Here is a 27,061-nt window from a genome sequence, read left to right as displayed (position 1 = left end):
AGCCCATTCGCCCATTTCCCTGTAACCAATTGCAATTCGTCCCCGGCACACACACACACACACACACCACCACCCACACCTTTAGATTTACCTGATCATACATATATTAGTATCTTAATTGGGTTATTCGCCATTTTTACCTAATATCTTGTTTATATGGAAGAGAATCCATAACAAATGAAACTAACTTCATTAGCATGTTGTAAACAATATATGTATATAGGATAGATATGTATGTATGTGGCCGAGTCAGTGCTACAAAAGGGATTCCCCCAAACAACAACAACAACAACAATAACAAAACTCGTCATCATTGTTGTTTTCAGTTTAGTTCGTTTCAATTTTCAAGTTCAAATAATCATCATAAAGATAAGCAAAATCTCGTGTGCCTCCTCGTTCTGTGCCCTCTTTCTAAATGGTGTTGTTGTTGTTTTGCTTTTAATTTTAAATTGTTTAATGTTATTAAATGGCCAAAAAATTGTTTACTATTATGCCTTGTATAGTATAGTACAGTATGTTTGTATGTTTGTAAACAAAATTATGTATACGAGAGAGAAAGTCCAATCCCATTGATTCATTGATGCTCCCTACTACGGACTACGGACTACGGACTACGGACTACTGGACTGGCTGGCTGGATGGATGGCTGGATGGATGTAGATGGTTGTGGATGGCCAGATGGAGGGGTGTAAAGAGTTGTTGGTATACTCCACCATCTCTCTCTCTCTCTCACTCTCTCTCTCTCTTTGGCAGATTGTTTAAACTGGAGTTTTAATAAACATTTAACAATTAAAAGCCTCTCTAAACACTACCGATCATCATTATCATCATCATCATCATCATCATCATCATCATCTTGTCCATAGAGTATATAATCCATGGTCATACCCATTCCAATTAACAATTACCATACTATTCCGGGGGACCGTGTATCCAACTTGTATATACAAGAAGGAGAGGAGGAGCCGCCTCCTCTGATTTCTGTTTTTGCACACTGACCTACAACAACTGGGTTAAAAGCAAACAATTGCACCACCATCACCCGGATCCCCTCCCCCCTTCTCCCCTCTCTCTTTTAGTCTTCTGTGCTTATTAAATCGTTTCTTCAGTCCGGACAATAAATAATCAAAGAGAGAGAGAGAGAGAGAGAGAAAGACATTTGAAATTCAAAAATTTCCAAATATTTACATAGAGTTTTACGCCTCAAGTTTGATTTTTTTTCTATGAATACCCTATAACCAAAAGGAAAGGGTATAGCAAAGTCACACTAAATCATCATGATTAGCTTAAAGTTGTTTCCTTTAGTCTCTTGCCTTGGATTAGATTACAGTTATTCTGCACTTGGTACAGGGTAACTCCAAGTCGGCGCCACACTAGAATTAGAACGTTTGTGCGTTTTGTTTAAATATTTACGAAAAACAACAACAAAAATGTTGTTGATCTTAGAAAATCTTACTTAAACGTTTACCGACTGAAATTTTGTTACCCCCGTTTTCCCCTGGCCATTACACATACAGATCACAATGATCACGTGTTCGATAATGATTTTTTTAGCTAGCATCGAATTCTTTAAGTAGTTCCTATTTGTAGTTGTTGTTGTTGTTTCCCACGATTTTTGAATAATTCGTAAATATTTATAAAAATCTTCACGTTTTATTTCTCATTAAAAATGTTCTTTGTATATATTCTTGAACAATTCGTCTTAAGTGGTTATATTTGATTTAATAAACATTGCGGGTAACTCGTGTGACAAACTTAAATATATATGTATATCAGTAAATATTTCAATAAAGTTCAGAGAGCTTTTATATATATATATATGTTTATATGCCCATTAGGTATGGTCTGGGTCTGGAATTGGGAATTGACTCTAGTCAAGGTATACGATGACAAATTTTCCATAGAAAGTATTTGTTTAACTTGACGACGTATAGATAAACGATAGATTTGTTACTGGAATTAATTCAAAATGCTTGTCCCCCCATCCCCCCTCCCTGCAACAGGAGACAAGATACAAAGAATTTGAGAAATTCCATAAGTCAATCACCCATCTGGTGTCTCTTACGAGGGGAGCAGTGGCGAATCATCGAGGGGAGCAGTGAGGGATATTTCCCTTTCTTCGCCTTGAAATGATCGACTTAACCCCTCCTGGAATCAAGACTTACAATTAGATCTAAAAGAAGGTGTACATTCTTGGGTAATTGAATACCAATTCTAAGGGAAACGATCTTCCATATATAACAAACGATCTTCTATAGATAACAATCGATTGTCTTTATATAACAATAGATCTTCTTTATATAACAATCGATATTCTATACATAACAATCGATCTTCTATATATAACAGTCGATCTTTTATATATAACAATCGATCTTCTATATATAACAATCGATCTTCTATATATAACAATCGATTAGGTACACCCCTTAAAATTTTACTTTATTGACTTGAAATAAGCAGAACTTTTTGTCTATTACCTTAATCACCAAAAATTGAAATGCACTTTTTTTTATTAAACATTTGTTTATAAAAATACATTAATTTGGAAAAGAAATATAATTTTATTTAAAAGTTACAACAACAACAAAAAAGTAGAGTAAATAATTTTAAGGCGAAGAAAGGGAAATATCCCTCACTGCACTCCTCGATGATTCGCCACCTTTAGCGATTCTTATGACAACTTAAACTCAACCTTAAGGAAACCTTAGGGAAACCTTAAGTCTGGACCCAGACCCATATATGCTCAGATCGTAGATAGCGAAACAAAAAAACACGAAAAGTTTTTATTTATTGTTTAATTTTAACTAAAGAAGTTGAAGAAATATCTTACGGAAGAAGCTAAGGAGTGAATGAGATGGAATGATTTCAATTTCATGTGTGCATCATTTCCAATAATAGAAATACTTCGTTAAAGACAATTATTAGTTTTAAGTACAAGGTGGCGCAAAAGAAGTCATCCGATGTTGTTTGGCTCTAATTTTTTTTTTATAAAAAACTTTGATTCTGTTTTTAAATTATGTTTATTTAAACATTGAGAAATTTATTGACTTCTTTTGCGCCACCTTGTAGAGGGTTCAGTGTTTAGGCCAGGGGTAGGCACGCATACAATCAAAAATGAGACTTTGCATTTGTGTGTGTGACAACAAACACGAAGTACGAAACGTTGTGTTGTTTCCGAAGTGCCGTTGCCGAACCTACACGAGCATTTACAGTGTATGTGAGACGACAGCGCTGCGACAGAGCCGTGCCGACCACTGGTTAAGGCTTATGCTTTCGATCTGTGATATTGTAAAGGTTTATAGTTTATAGTGAGTGATTCGTATGTGGAGGTGACATGTTTTCATAAAAGAAAAAATGGAGTTAAACCTTTTGCTTCTTAAACTAACTTAAAAACTAGGATAAAGCTACTGTAGGGAGCTAACCTAGACAATAGCGGCTTAGTACTAGAACTAACAAGAAATCTATTATAGAAATAAAGTCTTAAACATCCAGTTGGTTATTCACATATTAAAGGTTATCATATATTTATTGGCTTTAATTTCTGTCAAAGAAGAATTTAACAATTAGTAGAGCTATAAAACATCGTATAGGTAAAAGAAGTCAGAAAAAAAAAACCAAAAACTACATGCATTTTCATGTGGAGTCAACTTGGTAACTTGTAAAACAATTGGGAATGATAAGAGTCATTATCTATTGATCTTTGTGAACTAAAGGACCTTAAAGATAAAGAGAAAAAAGCAAGACAACCTTAGAAAGACCTAAAGATGTCCCTAATGCAAACTTAAGGCCAAAATTTACTTGCCGAATATTATGTATGCCTAGAATAGTTGAATAAATCAAGTTATATATGTCAAATTTTCAAGTTTTTTGCAATGTATCGAAATTCTTATTAATGGTTCGAGGTAAACTCATTCTTCTCATTCATCTTAAGCAGACAGACATCACACACTCATCTAGAGTCTAGAGTGAGGGGCAATAAACACCTTTTGTGGTCTAGAGCAACCGACTGCAGCAAAATATTTCAAAATGGCCGACAACTTGCGCAAGATGGCCAACAATTTAAATGCCGCCAGTTGCCAGTTGCCAGTCGTTGGATGCCATTGCCAAACTATGCAAACTATGGCACCAATCTACACCCACACCAACACACACACACACACGCACATTCAGTTGAATGTCGATCAGCTAGCCTAGCCCCAACAGCGGGAGGCTGCCTAGAGGCTGCCCCCCCTTGCGCCTTCTATGCCATTCAACTGTCGAAGCTGGCGCAATAAAATCGAACAATTTATAGACTTGCGATCCATTTGGTGCGCAATAATTGCGCCAAATGTACAAAAATTAAGAACACAGAACAAGAAAAATTGAAATGGAAATGAACCAAAAACAGAAGGAAAACAAAAAGGAAAAAAAAAAGAAAAAAAACGCCAAAACCAAAACGAAATGAAACGAATCGTTTTCTGTAGAAGAAGCAAATATTCAATACTTTGCGACTTGAGATATATTTTTTTTTCGTGTAGGAAGTAAAAGAGAAAGAGATAGCGAGAGAACTCATGAGAAGTGCCTTCCCAATGATCTTGGGCGATCTTCCCGATCCTCACAAAAGCCATTTCCACTTTGGACTGGTTGTTATTTTGTTTAGCTTTTAGTTTAATAGCTGATACTTAAAAATCCGTTGACTCACAACAACAAAAAAAATAAAAGGAACACAAAGACAGACAGTCGGGCGGGGGGTGTAGGGGGCAGTTGCTCCAAAGGTGCCAAAACAGGAAGCAAAAAAAAAAAAAACACACACATTTTTATATATAAATTTTTGTTCTCGCTTTTTTTGTTTTTTTTCGTTTTTTGCTTTTTGACTTTTGTTTGAGTGGGGGAAATTACCCGCATGGGAACATTACGGACGTTGCGATTCCGCCAACGTAGGCAGTAATTAATCTCTCCTCATTGGCTCTGCTCTGGATCGGCTGTTGATCATGCGAAAATGACTACTGGCCTCCAAAATGCCCCTCTCGGTTTAAGATCTACTTTTGTTTCGCCTACTCCGACCCCCTCCGCCCCTTCAGTCTGATGGCATCTGTTTCGTTTCACTCTTCGCTCATTGTCGTCATTGTGGGCCTGAGTTTTTTTTTTTTTTTTGTGCTTTGCTTTGTTCTTTACTTTAATCGTCTCTATCTCACTCTCTCTCAATTTTCCTGTCTTTTCTTTTCTTTTTTTTTTATGCGACCGATTGTCTTTGGCCTTCGAGGGCAGCGCACCTGTGGGCACACACACACACACACACACACACAGGCACACAAAACCCAATCGAATGGACAGAAAATTTAATGGGGGAAAAAACTTTAGCATTGAAAATGACAGAAGAAATGACAGTTGAATGTCGAAAATGAAAACGAAAAAATGGGGGAAAAGGTCACGCTGAAAACTTTCCATAAAGAAATTTCTAAAAATGCTTCAAAAAGTTTGAAGAATCCTTGAAAACTAATGCAAGATTCAGCTGCCATCATGGCGTATACGTAACATTCATTTTCAGTATGGTCAGAAGTGTGAAAGTCATAGAAAGAAGCATACAAAATTGCTTCAGCAAATTTCAAAAAGTTTGAATATTACTTGGGAACTATATACTTAATACTTATATATTCTTGATCAGCCCAACGACACGATACGAGTTTAAGTAGCCATATGCGTCTGTCTATTTGTTGGTCCGTCTAGATCGATCGTTCTCCTAGGCTCGAAAATTTTGAATGTGGACTTCTATATATCGCAGGCAGTGGCGGATCGTGTGCTCCATTTTGGGGGGAGCGAAATCGAAGTCAAAAATTTGCTTGACCAAGTAAAATTTCTTAACCAAACTCTGATTGTCTATACGACTCGGAGTTTTGGAGGGGGGAAATTTCCCCTCTTTCACCCCCCGTAGATCCGCTACTGATTGCAGGCATTGCCCGATCGAACTACAGAATATCATCTCAATTGAATGATCAATTGAACTTTTCACTAACATTAAATAACAATCGAATAAAATCAGAATTTCTGATCTGTCTGATCTGATCCGTCTCAAATTTTTTGCCGCCACTATATATCTATATAAGAACAATCGGCTGACTTTTACAGTGACTTTTATGAATAACTTAACATGTTTCGAAGTAATTGTCATAATTTTTCATATTTGCCAGTTTAATACACTTCAAAACTTCATCAATATTGGATGACTACGATCATAATTTTGATTAGAAAAACTTCTTTACATCTTTTGTGATTATCTCTAAAGTAGATAACTATCTTAAATAGTATATTGAATAAATAGGCATAGGCATAAATAGGCAATAATCTATAATTTTGGCAATTTTAAATGAAATCGGTTGGCTATCATATAAGACTTAAGAGTGCCTCAAGGCACATATCGATATTTAATAAAATCATTAAAATCATTGCAAATTTATTTACTGTTAAAAAGTTTAATTTGTTTATTCCTAACTTATAGAAATTTTCAAAATTTTCAAAACAGTATTAGTTTGCATTGTTTGTTGTATTTTATTATAATCGAGCCTTATAGGGTTATACTTAAGTTGGTTGTTTGTTCTTTCCCAAAAATTCAACTCTTTAGACTCTTTAGACTCTTACACTTATATGTAAGAAAAAGGGTCACAGAAAAACTGAAAGATTCTCAAGTTGTTCAGGCGATATATAGATATCGTCTAGGAAATATCCAAATTTATGCTTGTAGATGCTGAACAACTTGAGAATTTTTGAACTAAAAAACCAGAGGGCTGTTATATTCTATACTTATATAGAATAGGTATTATGTATATAAATTTAACTTAATTTTAAAATCAAGACTTTAAGGAATTGGCAACTGAAATAACAAGTTTTCAATTCGTCTTTCAGAAAAATCATTTGTAAAATAATAATAAGTGAATTAATTTTCAAAAATTATGTTTTAACAATTTGTTGTAATACAGTTACAAGTCTAACACTTGTCACTTTATTCAGCGAGTTATAGCCTTAAAAACGATTTTAAGACAGGCTGAAAAAGAAAATATTTGAGTGGATTAAGCAAATATACATAGCTATATACATACACATATATAGGTATGTACATATATGTATGTATTTATGCTTGTAAGGAGTAAAATTTGTGAAAAATTCCTTTTTGAATTTTTGCCAAACCAAATGAGGCCGCAAATATCGTAAAAAGCAAAAAAGAATTATCTCTTTAACTAAAATTAGGCGCAGTCGAATTGTTTACACTGAAAAAAGTAATAATTACCTATCCAAAAGCAAAACCAAACCGACTCAACCCAACTCAAGTCGAAAGCAAGACGAAAATATATATATATATACGTATGTGTCTGAACAATCCGACAAGCGAGGGCCACCATAAATATAAATTACCCCGATCGATCCAAGGCAAAGAAATGTAGAAAAATCGAATGAGGAAAAAAATGTATTTCAACTATTGAGTCTTTTTGGGACCGACAAGTGCGACCCGTGGACCGGGACCGGTGGTGCTGCTGGTGGATGGTGGTGGTGGATGGTGGTGCCTGGTATAATTTTCTTTTATAAATAATTTGTTTACACGAAATGGATGTAGGCAGCATAGGAAAAGCCGAAAAAGATTCCGATTCAGAGATCTTACATGGCCATACGGTTGCAGCAGGAAACAAAAGTCAGTGCCAGTGCAATTGATTTGCCATAAAAATCTTATTCGAGGATGCCTCCGATGGCAGGAGTGAAAGGGGTTGAGGTGAGGTGAGGGGAAACGACAACTAGTTGGTTTATGAATTCCTAAAGACTGCCCAAAAGCGAAAACTATAAAAATATATATGTACATATATTTTGTCATAATGTATAGAAAGTGAGAACGATGGAGGCGGCAGGGGGGGAGGGGGGAAAAGCACCTCTTAAGCACCTGCCAGTTGATAGAATGCAGTTTTTCCGCAAAATTCAAGCAAAATGAATATATATAAAAATTTGTTTTTATTTATGTTTTTTTTTTCTCTCACACACTTTGTGCCCCGTGGGTAGGGGCAGGCCAGGGCAGGGCAGGGGGTAAGGGTACTCTACTTTTGGGCCCAGCCTTCTTACATATGGCAACAAATAGCAGGGAGTGGGGGGGGTGGAAGAGGCCAGAGGGCAGAGGGCGGCATCGGCATCGGCATCGTAAACTGTCCATGGAAATTCACTTTTATCACTTTGTATTCTCTTCTTCTTTTTGCTCTTTTTGCTTTATGACTTTATAATGTCTGCGCGCGTTCAGTTTTATGATCTTGTGTAGTAAAACTTATAGAGACCTGATTCATGTCGGCGTCGTCGTCGTCGTTCATTCCCAACACACAATCTGTTAATTTAGTAATAGTAATTTAGTTGGACCTAGTCGATCTCATTACTCAATTGGCTTCTTTTTGTTGTTGTTGTTGTTGTTGTTGTTGTTGTTGTTGTTGTTGTTGCTGCTTGCCGGCAATTTCTTTGTGGCACTTCCATTGCAACAATGTATTCGAGACTCTGGCATATGGTCTTGACCGATTTGAATACGAAAATCATTTGTTTTGTACACCTGTCCAGATTTAAGCAATGCCTTGCAATCGTCTTGAAATTTTGAATAATGGCAGCCTTTAGTATCATTGCTTAAGGGGGGGGAGGGGGGAGAACAAGGGGGAAAAGTTATTAAAAGTAAAGTTTAAGACATTCCTTTTGTCCCTCTTAAGGAAGTATTCTTGTTTAAGAAAGAATTTTTTAGATTTTTATTTTTTCGCTCAAATTATTCTTTAGACTATTGAAAATATTGTCCCAAAAAGGATTATTCAAAAATCAAAATACTTTAGCAGATATGAAGTTTTTGGTGAGGCGAATTTCAAACGATTTTTGAACTGACAGCAAGGATACAGCCCTTAAATTTGAAAGGATTGTAATGAAACACAAAGTACAAGCGACCTTGAATAGCCATAATTCTGTACTGCCGATCTTAATTATAATTTTGGGATTTTTTATAATTTTTTTTTTAACATTAAACAAACAAAAAAAATAGGCTAAAAAGAGATTTTCATTTTTGAAGGGCTGCCATTTTGTGAAATAAAATCCCAAAATTATGATTAAAGTCGGGACTAAAATTACATCTATGCTGAATCTAACGACGGATTATATTTAAATTTCAGACGATCCTGCGTCGAGTTATCTTTGCTGCCAACAGGATACCTTCTTTTTGTTTGGAGGCCAAGAACTTTTTTAACAAAAAAATATCATTTAAAAAAATAATATAATTAAATTTCGGTATCTGATATTTTATATCTAAACTATCATTTCATGGGGATACTCCAATTTTTATGAAAATGTTTCTTCTAGAGCTTTATGATATAGTGGTCCGATACTGACAATTTTCATACTTTATCTGTTCCGGGCTCAAGTTTCATCCCGATAGCTCTTAAATTGGCGGCGTCAAGTTGATTTGCACAGACGGGCGGACGGACGGACAGACGGACATGGCTATATCGACTCAGCTTCTCATGCATAATCAAGAATATATATACTTTATAGGGTCGGAAACGTCTCCTTCTGTACATTACGAACATCTGACCAATTTTATAATTCCCTCTGGAAGAGTATAATAACGTGTTTTACGTTTTTAAATGATAATTGTTTTAAAGAGCATTCCAACTAAGACTATTCTCTTGATCAATGCTCTAGTAACTATATCCTGCATGAAGCTTTTAGGGTCCTTTAAACTAATTACAATCTCATATATCCTTCTTCTACTAAAAACATATATTCTCTCCTCTATTTAGCTCATAGAGATCTTTAGAGCTTCTATATTATAATCTATTTGTCTGCTTTGCCCCTTGTGTATTCGAATGGCATTGCTTCTTGGTCGGTCGAGGGGAAGGTGGGCAGGTAGATAGGTCATCTCTATCCTGACACCTCAAACTTACCTCAAACTGACCACAATCAATATTGATGAAATTTACCTTTTCATTGTCTCTGCATTGTTTTCTCGTTTGTGGTTTCTTTGAAGAAACTTGTACTTTGCCCAAATTTTATGATCAATATTAGGATCCTTCAGTTGTCGCAGCATTTCCCACATTATATAGCGTGGCAAGAGTATAGGTGAGAGTTTCATTTTTTTAAATTTCTGTGATTACTTAACAAAATCGAAAGAGAAAAAAAATATATATATTACAACAAAATTTTTGATCTGTGTATACGCTAGACTAAATTTCGATGTTTAATGTTTGGCAAACTAAGTTTTATTCAATAATCGTATCATGATTTTGAAAAACATTTTTACGCCAACTTTTCGTGAAGTTTTCTGGAACTTCTTAAAGGTTGTCAATCGGTTTTTCTTCAAGGACTTAGAACTTTTGCTCACTTGTCTCTTAGGATTAAGAAATTTGAACCTATTCACAGCACAAGTAAGAGATGATTTCTTCTTATGAGTTCTTTCAATTGCCATGGCTAAGAAAATGAGGTGTACATAGGTGAGTCTATTGTCCTGCCCAGATTTGGGTGAACTTACTACGATCATTTCTCCCAGAGAATGCTTTGACAATGATGAATCAAATGTCGATTGCGGCCAGTTTGAGAATTTTATTTATTTATTTATTTATGTACAGTTAACTTATAATGTAAAATTATATAGCTAACTAAATTATAGAGTGCTGACTGCTGCGGCCTTCGACTCTCTTGTTGTGGTTATATTTGGTTTACAATTTTTATTTGGGTGAGGAACTTAAGGAAAATATTTTTACATTTTTTGAAGTTGGTAGGGAAAGAAGTTGAATTGGGTCAAGATTTTTGAATATATTATTTAGGGATTGACATTCGTTTAGGATATGGCGCAATGTGATTTTTGTATTATTGCAGAATGGACATGAAGAGTTTAAAGTTGGGTCGAGGTTGTGTTGGTGGGTGATGTTGGTGTGGCCTAAGTCTAAGTCTAGTGATTTTAATTTGTTGGGATCTTGACGTGTTTATTGGGGCTTTGTATTCCTGCGGGTCAAGAGTTTGGTACCAGTTTGAGGTGTTGTGTATTGTGTTTCTTGTAAGTGTTTTGAGGGAGTTTTTTAAATATTTGTTTATGTCTTGAAAGTTATGATTTGGGGTTAGGATGAGTGGAAGAACGGTAGCATCTTTCGGGCCGGGGATCCAGATGATTTTAAATTTTGTTTGGTATTTGTTGAGGATGGTGGGGTTTCTATTGGGTTACTGGGATAATGTTTGAGAATACTTTGTACTTATTCTAGGGAATTTCAAAGTAGAGAAAAAAAAAAAGAACAAACAGTGAATTGCATGCATATATGTATATATATATTTATTATGAATTTTGTAAGGATCAGATCAATCACTTATATAGAGAAGTCTGCCTGTGAAGTATTCTGTCTTGGCTTTACTTCTTTCCAAACCAGCCACCGCTTTTGCTGCTGCCATTTTTCTTTTGGTCCTTCTCGACGGGCTTTTTCTTAGAGCCTTTGTCAGCTTGGCCGCCTCCTGGAAATTTACCATCCTTACAGCGTGGAGCTGTACTAAGGACATCTGACAAAAAGAACATATAATAGAACCAGCATAAATCTTCAATACAAATCTTCTTGAAACTTACCACGACCACAAATATTCTTTTTCTTAGAATTCTCTTTTTTGTTCTTACTACTCTCTTGCTGCTGTTCTTTTTCCTTTTGCTTGCAGGATTTCTCTTTGCCGGAATCCTTCGAGTCGCAACTACTACTGGCCAGTCGTCGGGCCATCAAGGCTTCGGTAAGCTTAAAATATGTAATACTAGGCCAACGATTCATTTCTACTTATCATATACTTGATCCTGAACTCAAAAATTTTAACTTTAATTTGGAGCAATTTAATTAATCGACTTAAATTATAAATCAACACACGTCACAAAACTCAATTGTTGCTTGGTTAATCATCAAAATCATGAGAAATATTTCAAATTTGAAAATCTATAGTCTTTCTACATATATATCTACAGCGCTCTGATCGAATATCACTGCGAATATATCCAAGTATATTATTTTGTATTCGTCTAAGAGACTTGTAATTGAAAGATTTTTTAATTATTAATAACAATTTGTCTAAGAAAAGACTTATAATTCAAAGATTTTTGAATACATTTTCCGTTTACCAACTAGAATTTTCTCTTTGCCCATTTTAAAATAATAAAACCAACACTTTTTTTTACTTAAATAATAATCTTTTTTTTATATACTCATTTGATTTAAGGATATTCGTTGACAATGTCTATGGAAAATTTTGAATTATAAAATTCGAATGAAAATTTTGTTTAATAAATTGCGAAATTTTTGGCGACTTTTATTGGCAGCTTCTTTAGCGAAACCAACCGGTTTTCTTCTTCTTCTTATCTTTGCCATCGTTGCCAGACTTGCCACCCTTGTCACCTTTGCCATCGTTGCCAGTTTTGCCATTGTTGTCGCCTTTGCCATCGTTGCCATCCTTTTTGCATGAATCTTTACCGCATTCATTCTTAGAGCAGGAATCATTCTTTTTACAGGGATCTTGCTTTTTACAAGGGTCCTCTTTTTTGCAGGGATCCTGCTTTTTGCAAGGATCCTGCTTTTTGCAAGGGTCCTCTTTTTTGCAGGGATCATCCTTTTTGCAGGGATCCTCTTTTTTGCAGGGATTCTCTTTTTTGCAGGGATCCTTCTTTTCCTGCTGCTTGCAAGGAGCTTTCTTACAAGGATCCTCAGGCTGACAGCACGAAGTTTCTTCTTTCTTGCAACAATCTTCCTTCTTGGGCGGCTCCTGCTTCTTGCAACAAGAATCGTTTGCCTTCTTACACGTATCCTGTCCCTGGCAGCATTTATCCTTCTTGGTTCGGATCACGGACCTGAAAATATCGCCCATCTTTACGTACGTCCAACTGGTCAAGCGATTCATTTTGGCTTCTTACGACTCGTTATAAAAAGACGAAAAACTAAAAAATGTTTCTAATAAAATCCAAAAAAAAAAAAAACCGAAACAAAAAAAAAATGTGTGTAAATTTTCAATTTGATTTAATTTTGATATTGTTGTAGACTCAATTTCATTATGACTGCCATAAGTTAGCTCTCTCTCTCTCTCTCCCTCTCTATGTGCGTTTGAATTTCGTCTCAATTGTTGCTGAGTTTTCTGTTTTCTTTTTTGGGTTTTGATTTTGGGTTTTTTGTGAAGAGTTTGCCAGTTTCTGGTTACAAGTATTTTTTTTTGTGTTGGGCTACCGCTACCGAGTCTCAAGTGGTCACAGAACGACCGATCGACCACACATTAACCTACATATATAGGAAATTGTGTGGTAGGGGAAGGGGAAGGGGAAGGAGAGAGAGAACATTTCGTCTTGGCGGCGCCATGTCAAAATATTTGTCATCGATCGGTTCAATTTATGGTGTGGATAATTAGACGACTGCCACGTCAGGATGTCGCCCATCGATTAACAATTCCACTTGAACTCGATATCGAATATATGTATGTAGATTTGACGTTGACAATTTTTCAAACATTCGAGTTTTTTTTTCTCCTCCACTAATGATCTGAACCAAAAATAACCATTTCAATAAATGAATGATACATTTTATAATTAGCTCTTTAGCTCTTGAAAATAATCAACTGGATACAAAGCAAATTATATGAATACATCATGTTTTTGATTTCGTAAATTGTTTAAAACAATTAGTTTTTTAAGGTCTTAAGGAAGAGAACGAGGTCTTAATAAGAAAGTAAAAGTCATAAGTTTTGTAATATCAGAATTACAGATTGGCAAAGTTGGAATTTATTTAGAAATTTGTTTGGATATTATAAAATAATTTTGGTTAATTCAATTTATATTATTTATATTGTATCTTAGCCATTTTCCAAGTGATTTCCAAGTCGTATATATCAAGATGATCGCAATATTAGCATATTGACCTTAAACCGGCATATAATTAAGGTTTGATATGTTAAAATATTATTGAATTATTATATTATTTATATTAAAAATTAAGTTTGAACCAATTTCATTTCAAAAAATCATAATTTTGATCACGTTTTTTTCCAAAATTTGACCAAATCATAAGTTTTCCAGGTTTTAATGCAAATAAAATGATTACTTTTCAATACGAATTTTAAATATAAATTTTAAAAATCGGCCTAGAATTTGCAGAATCGTAGGTTTGTAAAGTCAAGGGTTTCTGGAGAATTATTGAGACCGTACTTAAAATAAATTCTTTACGATTTCACCTATTTTCTTCAGGCTGTATTTTAAGTCATTTTCGAAGCGATTTTAAAATGTTATACAAATCAATTAAATATCAATTTAGCGTGTTTCAAAACAGCATTAAAAAGTGGGTAATGTAAAAAAATTATTATCGAATTGAGTTTTTAAAAAAAAGTAACATTTTGATTAGAAATTTTTACAAAAATTGCTCATATTTGAATTTTTAAGATTTTAATGCAAACTAAGAGATCATTTTTGAATAAGAAAATTTATATATAAGTTTTGAAAATCGATTGAAAATTAAGAGAATTCTAGATTTGCAAAGTTAAGTGTTTTTTAAGATTTAAGATTTCTTTTAACCAATTTCCAAACGATTTTACACAAGTTAAAAATCAATCAAAAATACGATTTAGTCGGCTTAAGATCAAAAAATCTTTTGTATATTAAAAATTTTTAAATTTTTCAAGTGAGCATATAATATTTGGATCATCAGAGATTATAATATTTTGCTAAAAAACTTCAGAATTGCTTTATATTTTCAGCCCAAAAATTTGCTCCTTCTTAATTTTTAATATCATTTTTTTTTTAAGCAATTTCAAATAATTTTTAATCCAAAAAATGGATATGCCATTTCACCCAAATATAAATTAGCCAAATTGATTGTCTTGTTGTGATCATTACCAAAATGAAATTCGAAATGCTTCAATTTTATGAAACACAATTTGAATATTTCAAACTTGCCCTTTGCCGGGCTAAAAAACAAAAAAAAAAAAACGGGGAAAAAACAGAAAACAAAATGTTTATTGATACAACGCTTTAAGTATAAACAAACATGACCAAAAGAAATGCAGAACTTCCCCTTTCCCCGCTCACACTGGCTCCTTTAGAATGATGATATGTCTCCCTACTCTCCATCTCTCTCTCACCCATCTCTCTGTCTCTATCTTCGATTCTCTGTTCCGTGCAAGACACACAATATGCACACAAACGGAGAAAAAGTTCTCAGGGCTGTGGCATAAATAATATTTGCTTTTGGGACATTATCCGATTATAAGATGAATATTCGGTTCCCAAATGTTTGCAGTTGCAGTCGAGAGAGAGAGAGAAAGGAGGGAGGAGGGGGAAGATAACATTCATTCATTTATTCATATTTCCAGCTTTCCGCAGCTAATTTATCTAAACAAAATGAGAAGCGAACACGTACAGGAAGAAGTTGGAGTGAGGGCGGGTGGGGAAAGTTGGGGTCGCAGTGCAAAAGTCTTCAATCCACTCTAATCCCAACCCCTCCCCTCCCCCACCACTTGATCCCACCACTCCTTTATCTCCTGATATGCATTTTTTTTCCTTTCTGTTCCCGTTGCGGTCGTCGGAGGACGTCACATGGTTGTTGCTAGTGCTACGTGGAGGCCATCAACGGGTCATGATTTACACATGTTTACACGAAATGCGACGGGTGGCCCCCTAAAAAAATGGGGTGGCCAAGGGGTAGACGGGGAGATCTCTGTCTCTCTCATTTCGCTCTATGGTTTAAATGAATGATTGCAGCAGCAGCAGCAGCAGCAATAGCCGATGCAACAGACCTGCATCGGTATTGTAATATATATCCGAGATGCAGGCTAGAGAATTATGGATTTATGCGGTTTGCTTGGGGTGTGGTGTGCGGATGGTCGGGCGGGAGGAGGGGAGTCTCTCTGTGCTTCTGGGTGGTCTGCATTTGCTTTATCCAAAGCGCATGCCTTCCTCTCGTCAATTGTTGTTGTTGCTGCTGTTGTTGTTGTTATTGCTGGTGTTGCTGCTGTTGTAGTTGAAAATTCTTAAACTGTTTGCTGATGCCAACAAATTTGACGAATGTCGGAGTCGGACGAACTTCAATCGGCATACGCGCCCACAAAATCAAAAAATAAAAACAAAAACACAACTAGAACGACTTAAAAATACCCTGCACAAGAAGTGGGAAAAGAAAATGAAATTGACTTCCGTTTGTCAACTGTTTTGCAGTTGTTTTGAATTAAAAATTTTCTCTAATATAATTAGACATAAAAGGCCAACTTAATATACCCTTCTGGTACTTCATTCAGCTAAAGGGTATTAAAGAAAACATCAATGGCAACAACAACAACAATGAAAGGATGGCCCAAGGCCTTGAAATAGATCTGACTCCTACACACACACACACACACACACACATATACAGAGAGAGATGCGCACACAAACACATCAAATACAATTTGTACAGAGTTTGGCACATGTGTTCCTTGTGGCCTGGGCAAACTCAAAACTCAAGATTAAGATTAATTTCCTTGGATAATTCGGTAAAAACGTTTTCCTCATCTCATTGAAAGGTTGATCCCCATCAGACACACACACACACATACACAACACCTACCATAGACCCCCATCTCCACCTTAAATCCCGTTCCCATACATAGATGGACCAAGTCAAGTGAAGTTGCACTGATGGATGTCGATCGTCGAATGCATCATTCGATTGATTTTTTTCGGCACTTTTCAAAAGATGCTCCAAATGGGAAGTCAATGAGCCGACAACTTGAACAAACACAATTCTTGAGCAAGAGCATAAACTGTGGAGAAAAAAAAAAATTACCTGAGGAAGCAGAATCTTATAATTAGTATTCAAGATTTTCAAGGCATTTGTAGGCAAGAAAAGAAAAAAATGCAAAGAAACACTTGAGTTTCTACTAACTTTTAGTGACAGATTTGGTTTTCAAGTGACTAAGAAATAAGAAAGAGAACAATTTGAAAAAAATAAATTGGTTTATATTTTTCTAATTATCATCTTAAATTTAAACCATAAATTTCCGATCCAACAGATGACTAATTAATTTTTAATATCTTATAAGTATCAAGTAAGTACATAAATATGTACATACCTAAAATTCCGATCCAACTTGGATGAAATCTACTAATTATTAGACTGACACTTTTTGTACCTACTTTTCTGTAACTAGTTCAAGCTCCCTCCCCTCCCCACCAAAGGTGAAATTTAGTGAGATTATCTTGGAAACCCTCCTCCCAAGTGGTCAAAAAAATATGTATATTCTGAGGTCAATTTGTCTTTCTTCTCTGTTTGTATCTATCCAAAATTTAAATGTTATCTTCTTTCAAATTTAACTACTCTGAGCAATTATATTAAGTTCTTAGCATTTCATCTCTTTCGAGTTAAATTTTTCTAGCGGTTTTCTATTTCTTTTAAATTGCGCGCTAATTTCAGAAGATTGCCACACTTTTGAAAAAGAGTTGTAAGGTTATGAAATGTCGCACGCATTTTACAACACTAAATGTCTATCGATCATCGATAAACTATCGATATTTTGTATTTTATATTTATCAATTCGGCAATTTTGGTCACACTACAATCAGTGATTCACGATCAACCAGCGAAGCCGAGATAGATTGTTAAAAATAAATAAATTCTTAAGTGTTTTTTTTTATACCGAATAACGCACAATTCTTAACGAACGCCGCGAGCGTATAAAAGTGCCAAATTTACAAACGCCGCGCAGCCGTTGTTTTTTTTATTGTTCATTGTATCCCCCAATAACCCAGCCTGTGCGTGTTTTTGAGTGCGCGTTTCTGTGTGTGTGTGTGAGTTTGTGTGAAAGGAAGAAAAAAAGTGTACAGCCGACGCCGACGACGCGCAGACGCAACGCAACGACAAATTGCAGGGCGCAGAATTGAATTGAAAAACGAGAAACAACACAAAACTAATTAAAAAGAATTGAAAAAGAGTAAACCAAAAAAAAAAAAAAACTAAATAAGGTGGCACCACCCACCTATCCGAAAACGATAATCAAATAAAATAACAGTTAAACGAAACGAAAATGGGTTGTGCCGTGAGTACAGCAAGAGATAAAGAAGCCATCGAACGTTCGAAGAACATTGATCGGGCGCTGCGAGCAGAGGGCGAACGTGCAGCTTCGGAGGTGAAATTGCTGCTTTTGGGTGCGTCTCTCTCTCTCTTTTACACTCTCACAATAATTAAACTTACTCCTTTCTGCTCCACTTACTTTCTACCTCTCTACCTAAATAAGTTTATTACTCAGAGATCATGGGAAAAAATGCTGCAATGCAATGTCGCGCGAAACATATTGTCTGTGTGTGTGTGTGTGTGAAATTTTGGGCGGGGTGAAATGAGTTTTTTTTTCGGTTTTTCGTTTGTAGGAATTCCCCGCAAGAAAATATTCAAACCACATGTGAAAGAAAATGAAGAAAAAGAAAGAGAATTATAATTTCTTTTGCACATGGCCAATGCGGTGGAGATTATGCAATGTGTGTGTGTGTATGTGTGTGTGCCCTATGTCTGTTTGTCTGCCGATAAGAAGAAATATTGAATTGAATGTAAATTGAAACCAAATGCCAACAAGTGGGGCGCCGCCACGGACTTGAGGCAACATGTATCTGCTGACACTTGTGGTTTGGGGCAATGGATTGATCTGATCTTTAGTGCATATACACACATGCATATGTACAAATGAATGTATCTGCGTGAGTGTGTGAAATCCACTCAAGCGTTTCCACACACCACATAAAGAAGACACATCTTTTTGGTCTCTGAACTGTGTGGAACGTACAGGCCTCAAAACTTGCTAAACATAATATTAGCTTAACTGATCTGATGGTTAAACAATTCGTTAATAAATGAATCATATGCTTGCGAAGGGTATAGAAACTACGGTGCAAATGTCCCTGCCTTCTTCTCTTTTGTGCCAAACCTTCTTTGGCAATTAAATTTCTACACAAAACTGTTGCAGTACACATCAATGTATGTGTATCTGTGTGTGTGTGTGTACTTTTCATTTTCATTGCCATTCAATTCAGAAAACAATGCTCTATGAGAATTGTTGTTGTTGTTTTTTTCCATTTCCAATGCTTTTTTTCAAGTAGCTACTGCTGCTGCTTTCGGATCTGGTCTGGTTTGGCTTGGCTTGGCTCGAGGGGTTGCACTTTGTGCCGCTTGCTGATTTGCTAATGAAGCGAGGCACTCGCCACTGATGATGATGATGATGATGACTCAGGGACTAGACAGCAGGCGTTTTAGAAAAGGCTTGTCAAGCGCTTGACGAGTGGAGGGGGCGGGCGGGGATGAGGTTATTACACCCATCAGCCGCAAATTAGTTTTCACATTAAAGAAGACACTAGAAAAACAAAAATGCATAATTCTTGCTCGCCATGCCCCACAATCAGTCAACAATATATGAATTTATTTAATACAATCAAATTTCACTACATTTTGTCTGGGTTTTTATTGGTTTAATGCGAAAGTTTCAAGTTTATTACGAATTATTGAGGGGCATAAGTTTTCGAAAGTTTCATATTTATGTAAATACAGTAAATGCTGGTTATAATGGTTAAGGGATATCGAAAAAAAACTAGTAGTTGGAAACCATTATCGTCTGTTTGAAATACAAAGAAATATTCACGTAGAGAGTAGGTACATATACAGTGAAACCTCGATATAACCAAAAACTCAATATAACGAATTTTTCTTTAAGTCCCTTGAAAAAAAAACTAATATGTACTAATAATAAGTACATATGGTATATATGGGTTCCCTTCAGATTCGTTATATCTGTATTTCAAATATTATTATTAAAAATAATGTGATTTCCATTTTGAAAATTAACTCAAGTTTTTTGATTTTTATGTTTATCTTTAAACAAAATTTAAAAAAAATTAAATTTGTTTGTTAAAATCTTTGTTCATTTTCGCAAACTTTTGTCTTGATTATTTTCTAATTTCTGGTTAAGAAAATGTTTTCATTTCATTCCACTGTACTTGGTTGATCTAACCTTTTAGACCTAGAAGCCAACGAGATCTGAAATGTTTGCAGTCTAGTGTTTGGTTTAAGATATGGACAAAACAACAGCAACAAATACTTAGTCACACCGACAAAGCAAGAAAAAAACACCTTGCACCACTTGCATCTGTAAGACTAACATTTGTCTATGCATGACTGTTGTTGTTGTTGTTGTTTTACAGATGGGCATACAGATGTCTGTGTCTGTGTGTGTGTGTTTTTAAGCGGCGCGCTTGCGTACTCTTGCTTGCTACCTCTCTCGCTCTCTCACTGTCAATCTTCCCCCCACAGACAAGGCTGGGGCTAATTGGTGAGAGAGCGCTAGATTAAGAGAGAGAGAGTTAAGGAGAGCATGTGGGGGCGGAGAGGTGTAGCTCACTGACATTTAAAGTGGGGTGAACGATATTAACGCTAATAAATGGGGGACCTCTCCCCTCTCTCTCTCTCTCTCTCTCTCTCTGTCTCTCGTTGCTCTCCCTTTCTTCTGTTTGGCCAAATGCAATTGCATGTAGCAGCTTATGGCATTTTATTTAATCAAGAGAAAAATAAAAATTGTTTTGCTATTGTTGTTTGTTGGCTAGGGAAGGAGAGAGCAGTGGGAGGGGGGCTGTGTCCAGTTGACCCATGCCGCCATCTTACCCCCCCTTTTCATGGCCTCTTGTTTGTCACATTTTCAATTGGCAACAGAGAAAAGAATTTCATTTCTTTTAATTTTTTATTGTTTGTTATAGTATTTGCATTTACTCACTATAAAAAATGTTGTACACACTTTCGATGTCTCGAAATCGCATTTGGGGCATGAGTAAGCTCTTACATACATACATACATATGTATAAACAAATTATATATGTGAAAAGTAAGGGGGAAATAAATAAAAGCAAGCACATGATGTCTTGCCTTCTCCTCCAAAACTGTCAGCACAGCTACTTAATCAACAATACATACATATGTATATAATATATACATACATACACCCATATGTATGTACATAAGTGTATGTATTCTTATTGACGTTTTGGTTATAAATTCTCATTTCTCCCTTATCAAATATTATCGCTAAATGACCTTTTACCAAACAGTTTTTCAACAACAACAACAACATTAACTAAAACAATTTTGATTTTCTGTATTTTATATAATAAAATTTAAAGTGTACATATTTTTCTTTTTTTTTTTGTTGGAGATAAGACAATCTGACAATAGATTAATACATATTATTATTGTTATTATGTTTATGTTTGAATTAAGGAAACATTAAGAGGAACAACAACAAGAACAAGAACACAACAAAAAAACCGGTTTAAATATTGTATAAAATTGACTTGAGAGAACAAAAAGCCAAGCATTTTGTGCATTTTAAAGTGATGATGATGATGATGATCGTCATCATCATGTTGATGATGATGCAATACAAATTTAACTAGAAATATAACAATAGAAAAATCTTTAAAATAAATACATACACACATATATGTACCTGGATGACAAATGAAGAAAATCCCACAAAATCAATTGGGCATTTGAGGAAAATCATCTAGAAAAATGGAAAGTAATTTATTATAATTACCCACCCAAAAGCCCCAGAAGGCAAAATCTTTCTTTAATTAATATCGTGCCGAAGTTTGTATACCCTTTGAGATCTTTTTCTATATATAGGACAAACAGTTACTTTCTTCTCGTGTTTCTTGTGAAAGCAGGAAGAAAAAAAGAAAATTCAGATGCAAACAAAAAAAAAAAAAATAATACCTATTAAAAGATATTGACTCACACAATTTTTTTTTGTTTTTACCACGTGGCAATTAATTAAATTATATTATTTTATAATCCGGAAGACATTATGCGGATATTACCAATGCCCTATAAGTTGGGGCCGTAGTTGTTGTTGTTATATGTACGTTTAACAATGTTTCCGTTTTAAGAGAAAAAAATAAATTGTTTACTTTTTTTTTTTTTGTTGCCTTTATCATCTCAGGGCATTTTGTTTTTGTTTTCACACTCTTCTTGACTCTCCTTTCTCGTTCTTTTAATGCTGATTAACACATATTTTTTCTTTGATGCGTTCAAACTCATTTTACACTTATCTGAAATGAATAAATAATAATAAAAAATAATAATAATAATGATTTGCAGGCGCCATTTAAGTTGATTACTCACTTACTCACACACACACAAACATACATGGCCATACGCTTCTTCTTCTTCTATGATTATATTTTCATTTTTGAGGGATTGTTGTGTTGTTTAGTCACCAATTCTTATTTCAGAAGTTCTTTACAATAATGATCATTATTAGATTAATTATAATACCGTTGACGATGATAATGATGATAATGATGTTGATGGAGCTTCGCTTTGTACTTCACCGCTATTCTGTTCTCTTCTTACTCTCTCTTCTCTCTCACGCTCGCACTCTCTCTCTGTCGGTCTGTCTATCTCTTTCGATCAGCTCTGTTTGCCGTTTTTGTTTTGTTTGGCTTATTATGCCACCAAGTTAACGGTGCATTTACACATATTTTTGCTGGCTGCTATTATTATTATTAAATTGACCTTTTTTGCTGCTGCTGTTGTGGTTGTTGTTGTTGGTTTTTTCAATATTTTATAATTCCCATTCGTATTCAGATTTGACAGATTTGGCCATTAACTTGTCTTGATTTTTATTGCAAAAATTAGTGCGCATTGTCCAAGACTCTTGACTTAAACGAGCCAAAAAAAAAAAAAAATGGGAGGAAAAAAACCCTTAACAACAATAATAAACTATGATTTATATGCTTGTTATAGTAATGATCATAAAATATATTATTATAAAGATGTAATTCAACTGGATACTACTTACTGAACAAAACACAAAAAAAAAAAAGTAAAAATTTTTCAGAGACAAAAAAAAGCCCTGGAAAAGTGAAAGTACAGTCTGCAGTTGGCAGTAAATGTGTATGTATTTGTGTGTGTGTGTATGGTAGTCAAATAATTACCTAACCATCTCAAAAGCTGGGAATGGACCCAGAGTAACAAAGACAGAGCCAGAGAGAGCAAGAGATAGAGAGACAACAAGTCAAAGTTGTCAAAACAAAACAAAAAAATAGACACAAAGTTGGCTTAATGTGCCATTGTTGCAATAGCCAAAAAAGATACAAAATTATCATCGCTCTTTGATAACTGAAATGAACTTTAGACACTAATCCAGCATATGAATATATATGTACATACATACATACATATATACTTTTTGGTCATATTAACCAAAAGGGAAATTGATGAACACGTAATATGGATTATTAGGTTTTATCTATTTCAATACACACATACATACATACACATACAAAGTATATATCAAAGACAATATAGTGTCAGACGGAATCAAAAATTGCCAACTTTGTTTTTTATTTTTCTCATTTTTAACAGTTTTTGGGCATAATTTTGGGCTTTCTGACAGAGTTCAATGAACTTTATGGTTTTTGGTCTTTTGTTAACCGCAATAATGGCATAAAAACTATGTGAGAAACCTTTTCGTTAAAGGTTTTTTTTCAAGTAACATTTCTTTCAGGCCCTTCTTGACGTATTTATTTATCTATAATTCCTGAAAAATTCGCTTTGATAAAAAGTGTGTGTTTTTTTTATTATATTTTTCTTATTTGTAGGCATACATAGATAGTGGAACAGTGGAAATTCAGTGTTAAGAACTTTTGAGAATTTTAACAATTAATTAACATTTTATTAGTGTTTTTGTAATTTTTCAGATTTTTTGTTGTACATGAATATCGGAATTTGTTTTATTGAGATTATTTCAAAAAAACCCACAAGTTTTCTTTCTTTATATAAGCTATACTATATAGTGAATTGATCTTGCCAAAGCAAACATTCAACTAATGTTAAGAAATAAAAAAGATTTCCAAATTTAAACTTCTATGTGTATATATATCTAATTAGAATACCTTGATTAAAATCCAATGGATAGATAGACGATATATGTATCTAGATGGCTATATAGACTCGACTTCTAATGCTGATCAAGAGTATAGTATACTTTATGGTATTAGAAATTTCGTCGTCTTTGTGTAACAAACATCGAAACAATTTATTGATATATATTTGCACCACTTTTCGAGTTTCTACTGTACACTCAGTACACTCATCATTTATTTTTTATTGGCAATCAAATAATAGTCACTTTTCCACTTTTTACTATCTAATCACTTTTACAATGTTACAATTACTAGAAACTTTAGATGAGACTGCATTTTATTAACAAGAATACTAAATGTTTTTTTTTTCATATAATCAATATGAATAATTTGTTGAAATCTTTAATCTTTAACCTAGTTGATAAATGCTAACCCAGATTTTAGACAAGAAATCGTTAAAAGAATGTATTCAGTTCAGTGTTATCTGCATTATTTCTCAATTTCTTTTGTCTTCTATATCCTAAACCTGAAATATATATGTATATGTTTAGATCTGTGTCTCTTGATAATAATTTCTGATATACATATGTATGTATGTACATCATGACCAGCGCAATTTATTGTAGAGGCTTTTTAACCTATTGAACCCTCAGGCAATTGAGCAACAACTTCCAACTGGCCTCCATTCCCTTCCATTCCGATTCATTCATTCATAAAAAATAATGAAGTAAGTAAGTTGTCTCGCCGACTTCGGTATACCATGCACAATGCACATATCTCAGTATCTCGCTCACTCTTCGATGCATATGAGCACCCTAGCGCCCCCACCAGCCAACGGTCAATTACGGCTTTATGGAAAAACGTTTATATGCATAACTAGGCTATTTTTAGTCCGATTTTGATCAAATTTGGTATTTAGCTGGATATAAGTATCAAATTTAAGTGTGCCAAATTTGATTGCACAATGTCGAAAATTACGGGAGGTAATCAATGTTTTTTTAAATTACGGGGGCGGAAGGAGGAGTGACAAATATTTAGTCTATATACCAAATTTGGTAGGTCTAGATTTTATGGTCTCCGAGATCTAGTGGTTCATATGGACGGACATGGCTAGATCGACTTGGCTGTTCAAGAATATATATATTTTATGGGATCGAAAAAGCTTTCTTCTGCCTGCTACATACATTTTGGCGACTTTAATATACCATTTCCACCTATGGATGCATGGTACAAAAACAAGTCGTCTTCGTCTCTAGCAATTCACTTCCATGTTGGCATCCATTCATGCATTTATTGATTCATTCATTCTTTTTTACTCACGCAACCAATTTCAATACCAATTACCATAAACACATCTGTACATTCAAATATATGTATACATATATGTATATGTATGTGTATGTGTATGTTATTATAATTATCGTTTTCCTTACTCTTCTCACTCTTACAGGCGCCGGTGAATCTGGCAAATCAACTATAGTCAAACAGATGAAGATTATACACGAAACCGGCTATTCGCAGGAGGAGTGTGAGGAATATCGACGCGTTGTCTATAGCAATACGGTACAAAGTCTGATGGTCATAATACGGGCCATGGGACGACTTAAAATTGAATTTGCCGATCCCGGTAGAACGGATATTGCCCGACAATTCTTCACACATGCCTCGGCGGCCGATGAGGGATTACTCTTACCCGAAATTGTATTGCTAATGAAGAAACTTTGGGCCGATGGCGGTGTACAGCAATCATTTGCACGCTCACGTGAATACCAATTAAACGATTCGGCTGGCTATTATCTCAATTCATTAGATCGTATTGCGCAACCGAACTATATACCCACACAACAGGATGTACTCCGGACACGAGTGAAGACCACGGGCATCATTGAGACGCATTTCTCCTGCAAACAGTTGCACTTTAAGTAAGTTTTTGGAAAAGGAAAAAGAAAACTCAAGAAATATTTATATTGAATGCTTCTTTTTATTTCTCTCTCTCTTTAGACTCTTTGATGTGGGCGGTCAACGTTCGGAGCGTAAAAAGTGGATACATTGCTTTGAAGGAGTCACTGCCATAATTTTCTGTGTTGCATTGTCGGGTAAGCTAAAGGTTTCCACACAAACAAGTAGGAGGAGAAGGGGGAAAACTATTAACTGCCGTCATCCCACTCATTCTCATGAAGATCTGCATAAGTTTCCATTCGATAAAACAATGTTTATCACGACTTTTTTGCTTTTCAAGGCAATGAGATCAAGAATAGAATCGTAGAGAAAACTAGAATATATTTTTAGACTTAGACGACTTAAAACAACTGTATGAACACTTTGTAGTCTAAATCGTTGTTCAAAATCCCCGGATTTCCTCCTAGATTCGTCATTTTAGGGAATTTCTTTTACATTGATGACGAATTGAACTAATCTTTACTTGTTTTTCCCAGGTTATGATCTCGTTTTAGCGGAAGATGAGGAAATGAATCGTATGATTGAATCACTAAAACTCTTTGATTCCATATGTAATTCCAAATGGTTTGTGGAGACATCCATTATATTGTTTCTGAATAAGAAGGATCTGTTTGAAGAGAAAATCAAACGTTCACCGCTGACGATATGTTTCCCAGAGTACACAGGTAAGTGTAAAGAGCAAAACCACAAATCAATAATTGATTAACTAATTATAATTACTTCTTCTTTAGGTTCAAATACCTTTGAGGAGGCAGCCAATTATATACGCATGAAATTCGAGAATCTCAATAAACGGAAAGACCAAAAGGAGATCTATACGCATCTCACCTGCGCCACAGATACGAATAATGTGAAATTTGTATTCGATGCCGTTACCGATGTCATTATCAAGAATAATCTTAAGCAAATTGGTCTATTTTAAGTTTTATATATATTTTAATATATATATATATATATATATTTTTTTTTTTGCTGGGGGAAAAGATTATGAAGTGATTCAAGCGTTGTAGTATTAAAAGGAAGTACGCAAAAAGACAGACATTTCCATTACATTCATAATTAAGAATATAACAAAAAAAAAAAACAAAAATTTTTTACATATACGTAAAATTTACACTCCATAATAACAAACATACCTATATCTTTATATATATATACATATTTACAAACCGATTTGGTTGCCAGTAGAAACAAAAGTGA

At 34.7% G+C, this 27,061-nt stretch overlaps 4 protein-coding genes across 4 annotated transcripts; 1 reads left to right on the top strand and 3 right to left on the bottom strand.

Moving 5' to 3' along the window:
* Positions 1-7,955: 7,955 nt before the first annotated feature.
* On the bottom strand, positions 7,956-10,242 carry LOC111519754 (COMM domain-containing protein 10-like). The gene is made up of 2 exons (XM_023181636.2): positions 9,957-10,242; positions 7,956-8,621 (listed from the first exon to the last, which is right to left on the bottom strand). Exons 1-2 carry the CDS (start codon positions 10,106-10,108, stop codon positions 8,381-8,383), a joined length of 393 nt encoding a protein of 130 aa, XP_023037404.1. The 5' UTR covers positions 10,109-10,242; the 3' UTR covers positions 7,956-8,380.
* Positions 10,243-11,269: 1,027 nt separating this feature from the next.
* Positions 11,270-11,938, bottom strand: LOC111519763. Its single transcript, XM_023181676.2, has 2 exons — positions 11,585-11,938; positions 11,270-11,520 (listed from the first exon to the last, which is right to left on the bottom strand). The coding sequence occupies exons 1-2, from the start codon at positions 11,775-11,777 to the stop codon at positions 11,375-11,377; spliced, it is 339 nt and encodes a 112-aa protein (XP_023037444.2). The 5' UTR covers positions 11,778-11,938; the 3' UTR covers positions 11,270-11,374.
* Positions 11,939-12,182: 244 nt separating this feature from the next.
* LOC6639221 (sperm-specific protein Don juan) lies at positions 12,183-12,966 on the bottom strand. The gene has a single exon (XM_002061768.4). It carries the CDS (start codon positions 12,889-12,891, stop codon positions 12,322-12,324), a length of 570 nt encoding a protein of 189 aa, XP_002061804.2. The 5' UTR covers positions 12,892-12,966; the 3' UTR covers positions 12,183-12,321.
* Positions 12,967-17,552: 4,586 nt separating this feature from the next.
* On the top strand, positions 17,553-27,008 carry LOC6639222 (G protein alpha i subunit). Its single transcript, XM_002061769.4, has 5 exons — positions 17,553-18,148; positions 25,353-25,824; positions 25,904-25,998; positions 26,338-26,526; positions 26,593-27,008. The coding sequence occupies exons 1-5, from the start codon at positions 18,028-18,030 to the stop codon at positions 26,781-26,783; spliced, it is 1,068 nt and encodes a 355-aa protein (XP_002061805.1). The 5' UTR covers positions 17,553-18,027; the 3' UTR covers positions 26,784-27,008.
* The last annotated feature ends 53 nt before the right edge of the window (positions 27,009-27,061 follow it).

Source organism: Drosophila willistoni (genome assembly GCF_018902025.1).
Source record: "Drosophila willistoni isolate 14030-0811.24 chromosome XR unlocalized genomic scaffold, UCI_dwil_1.1 Seg144, whole genome shotgun sequence".
NCBI classification, from domain to species: domain Eukaryota; kingdom Metazoa; phylum Arthropoda; class Insecta; order Diptera; family Drosophilidae; genus Drosophila; species Drosophila willistoni.
This window is presented reverse-complemented; position numbering and strand designations above follow the sequence as displayed.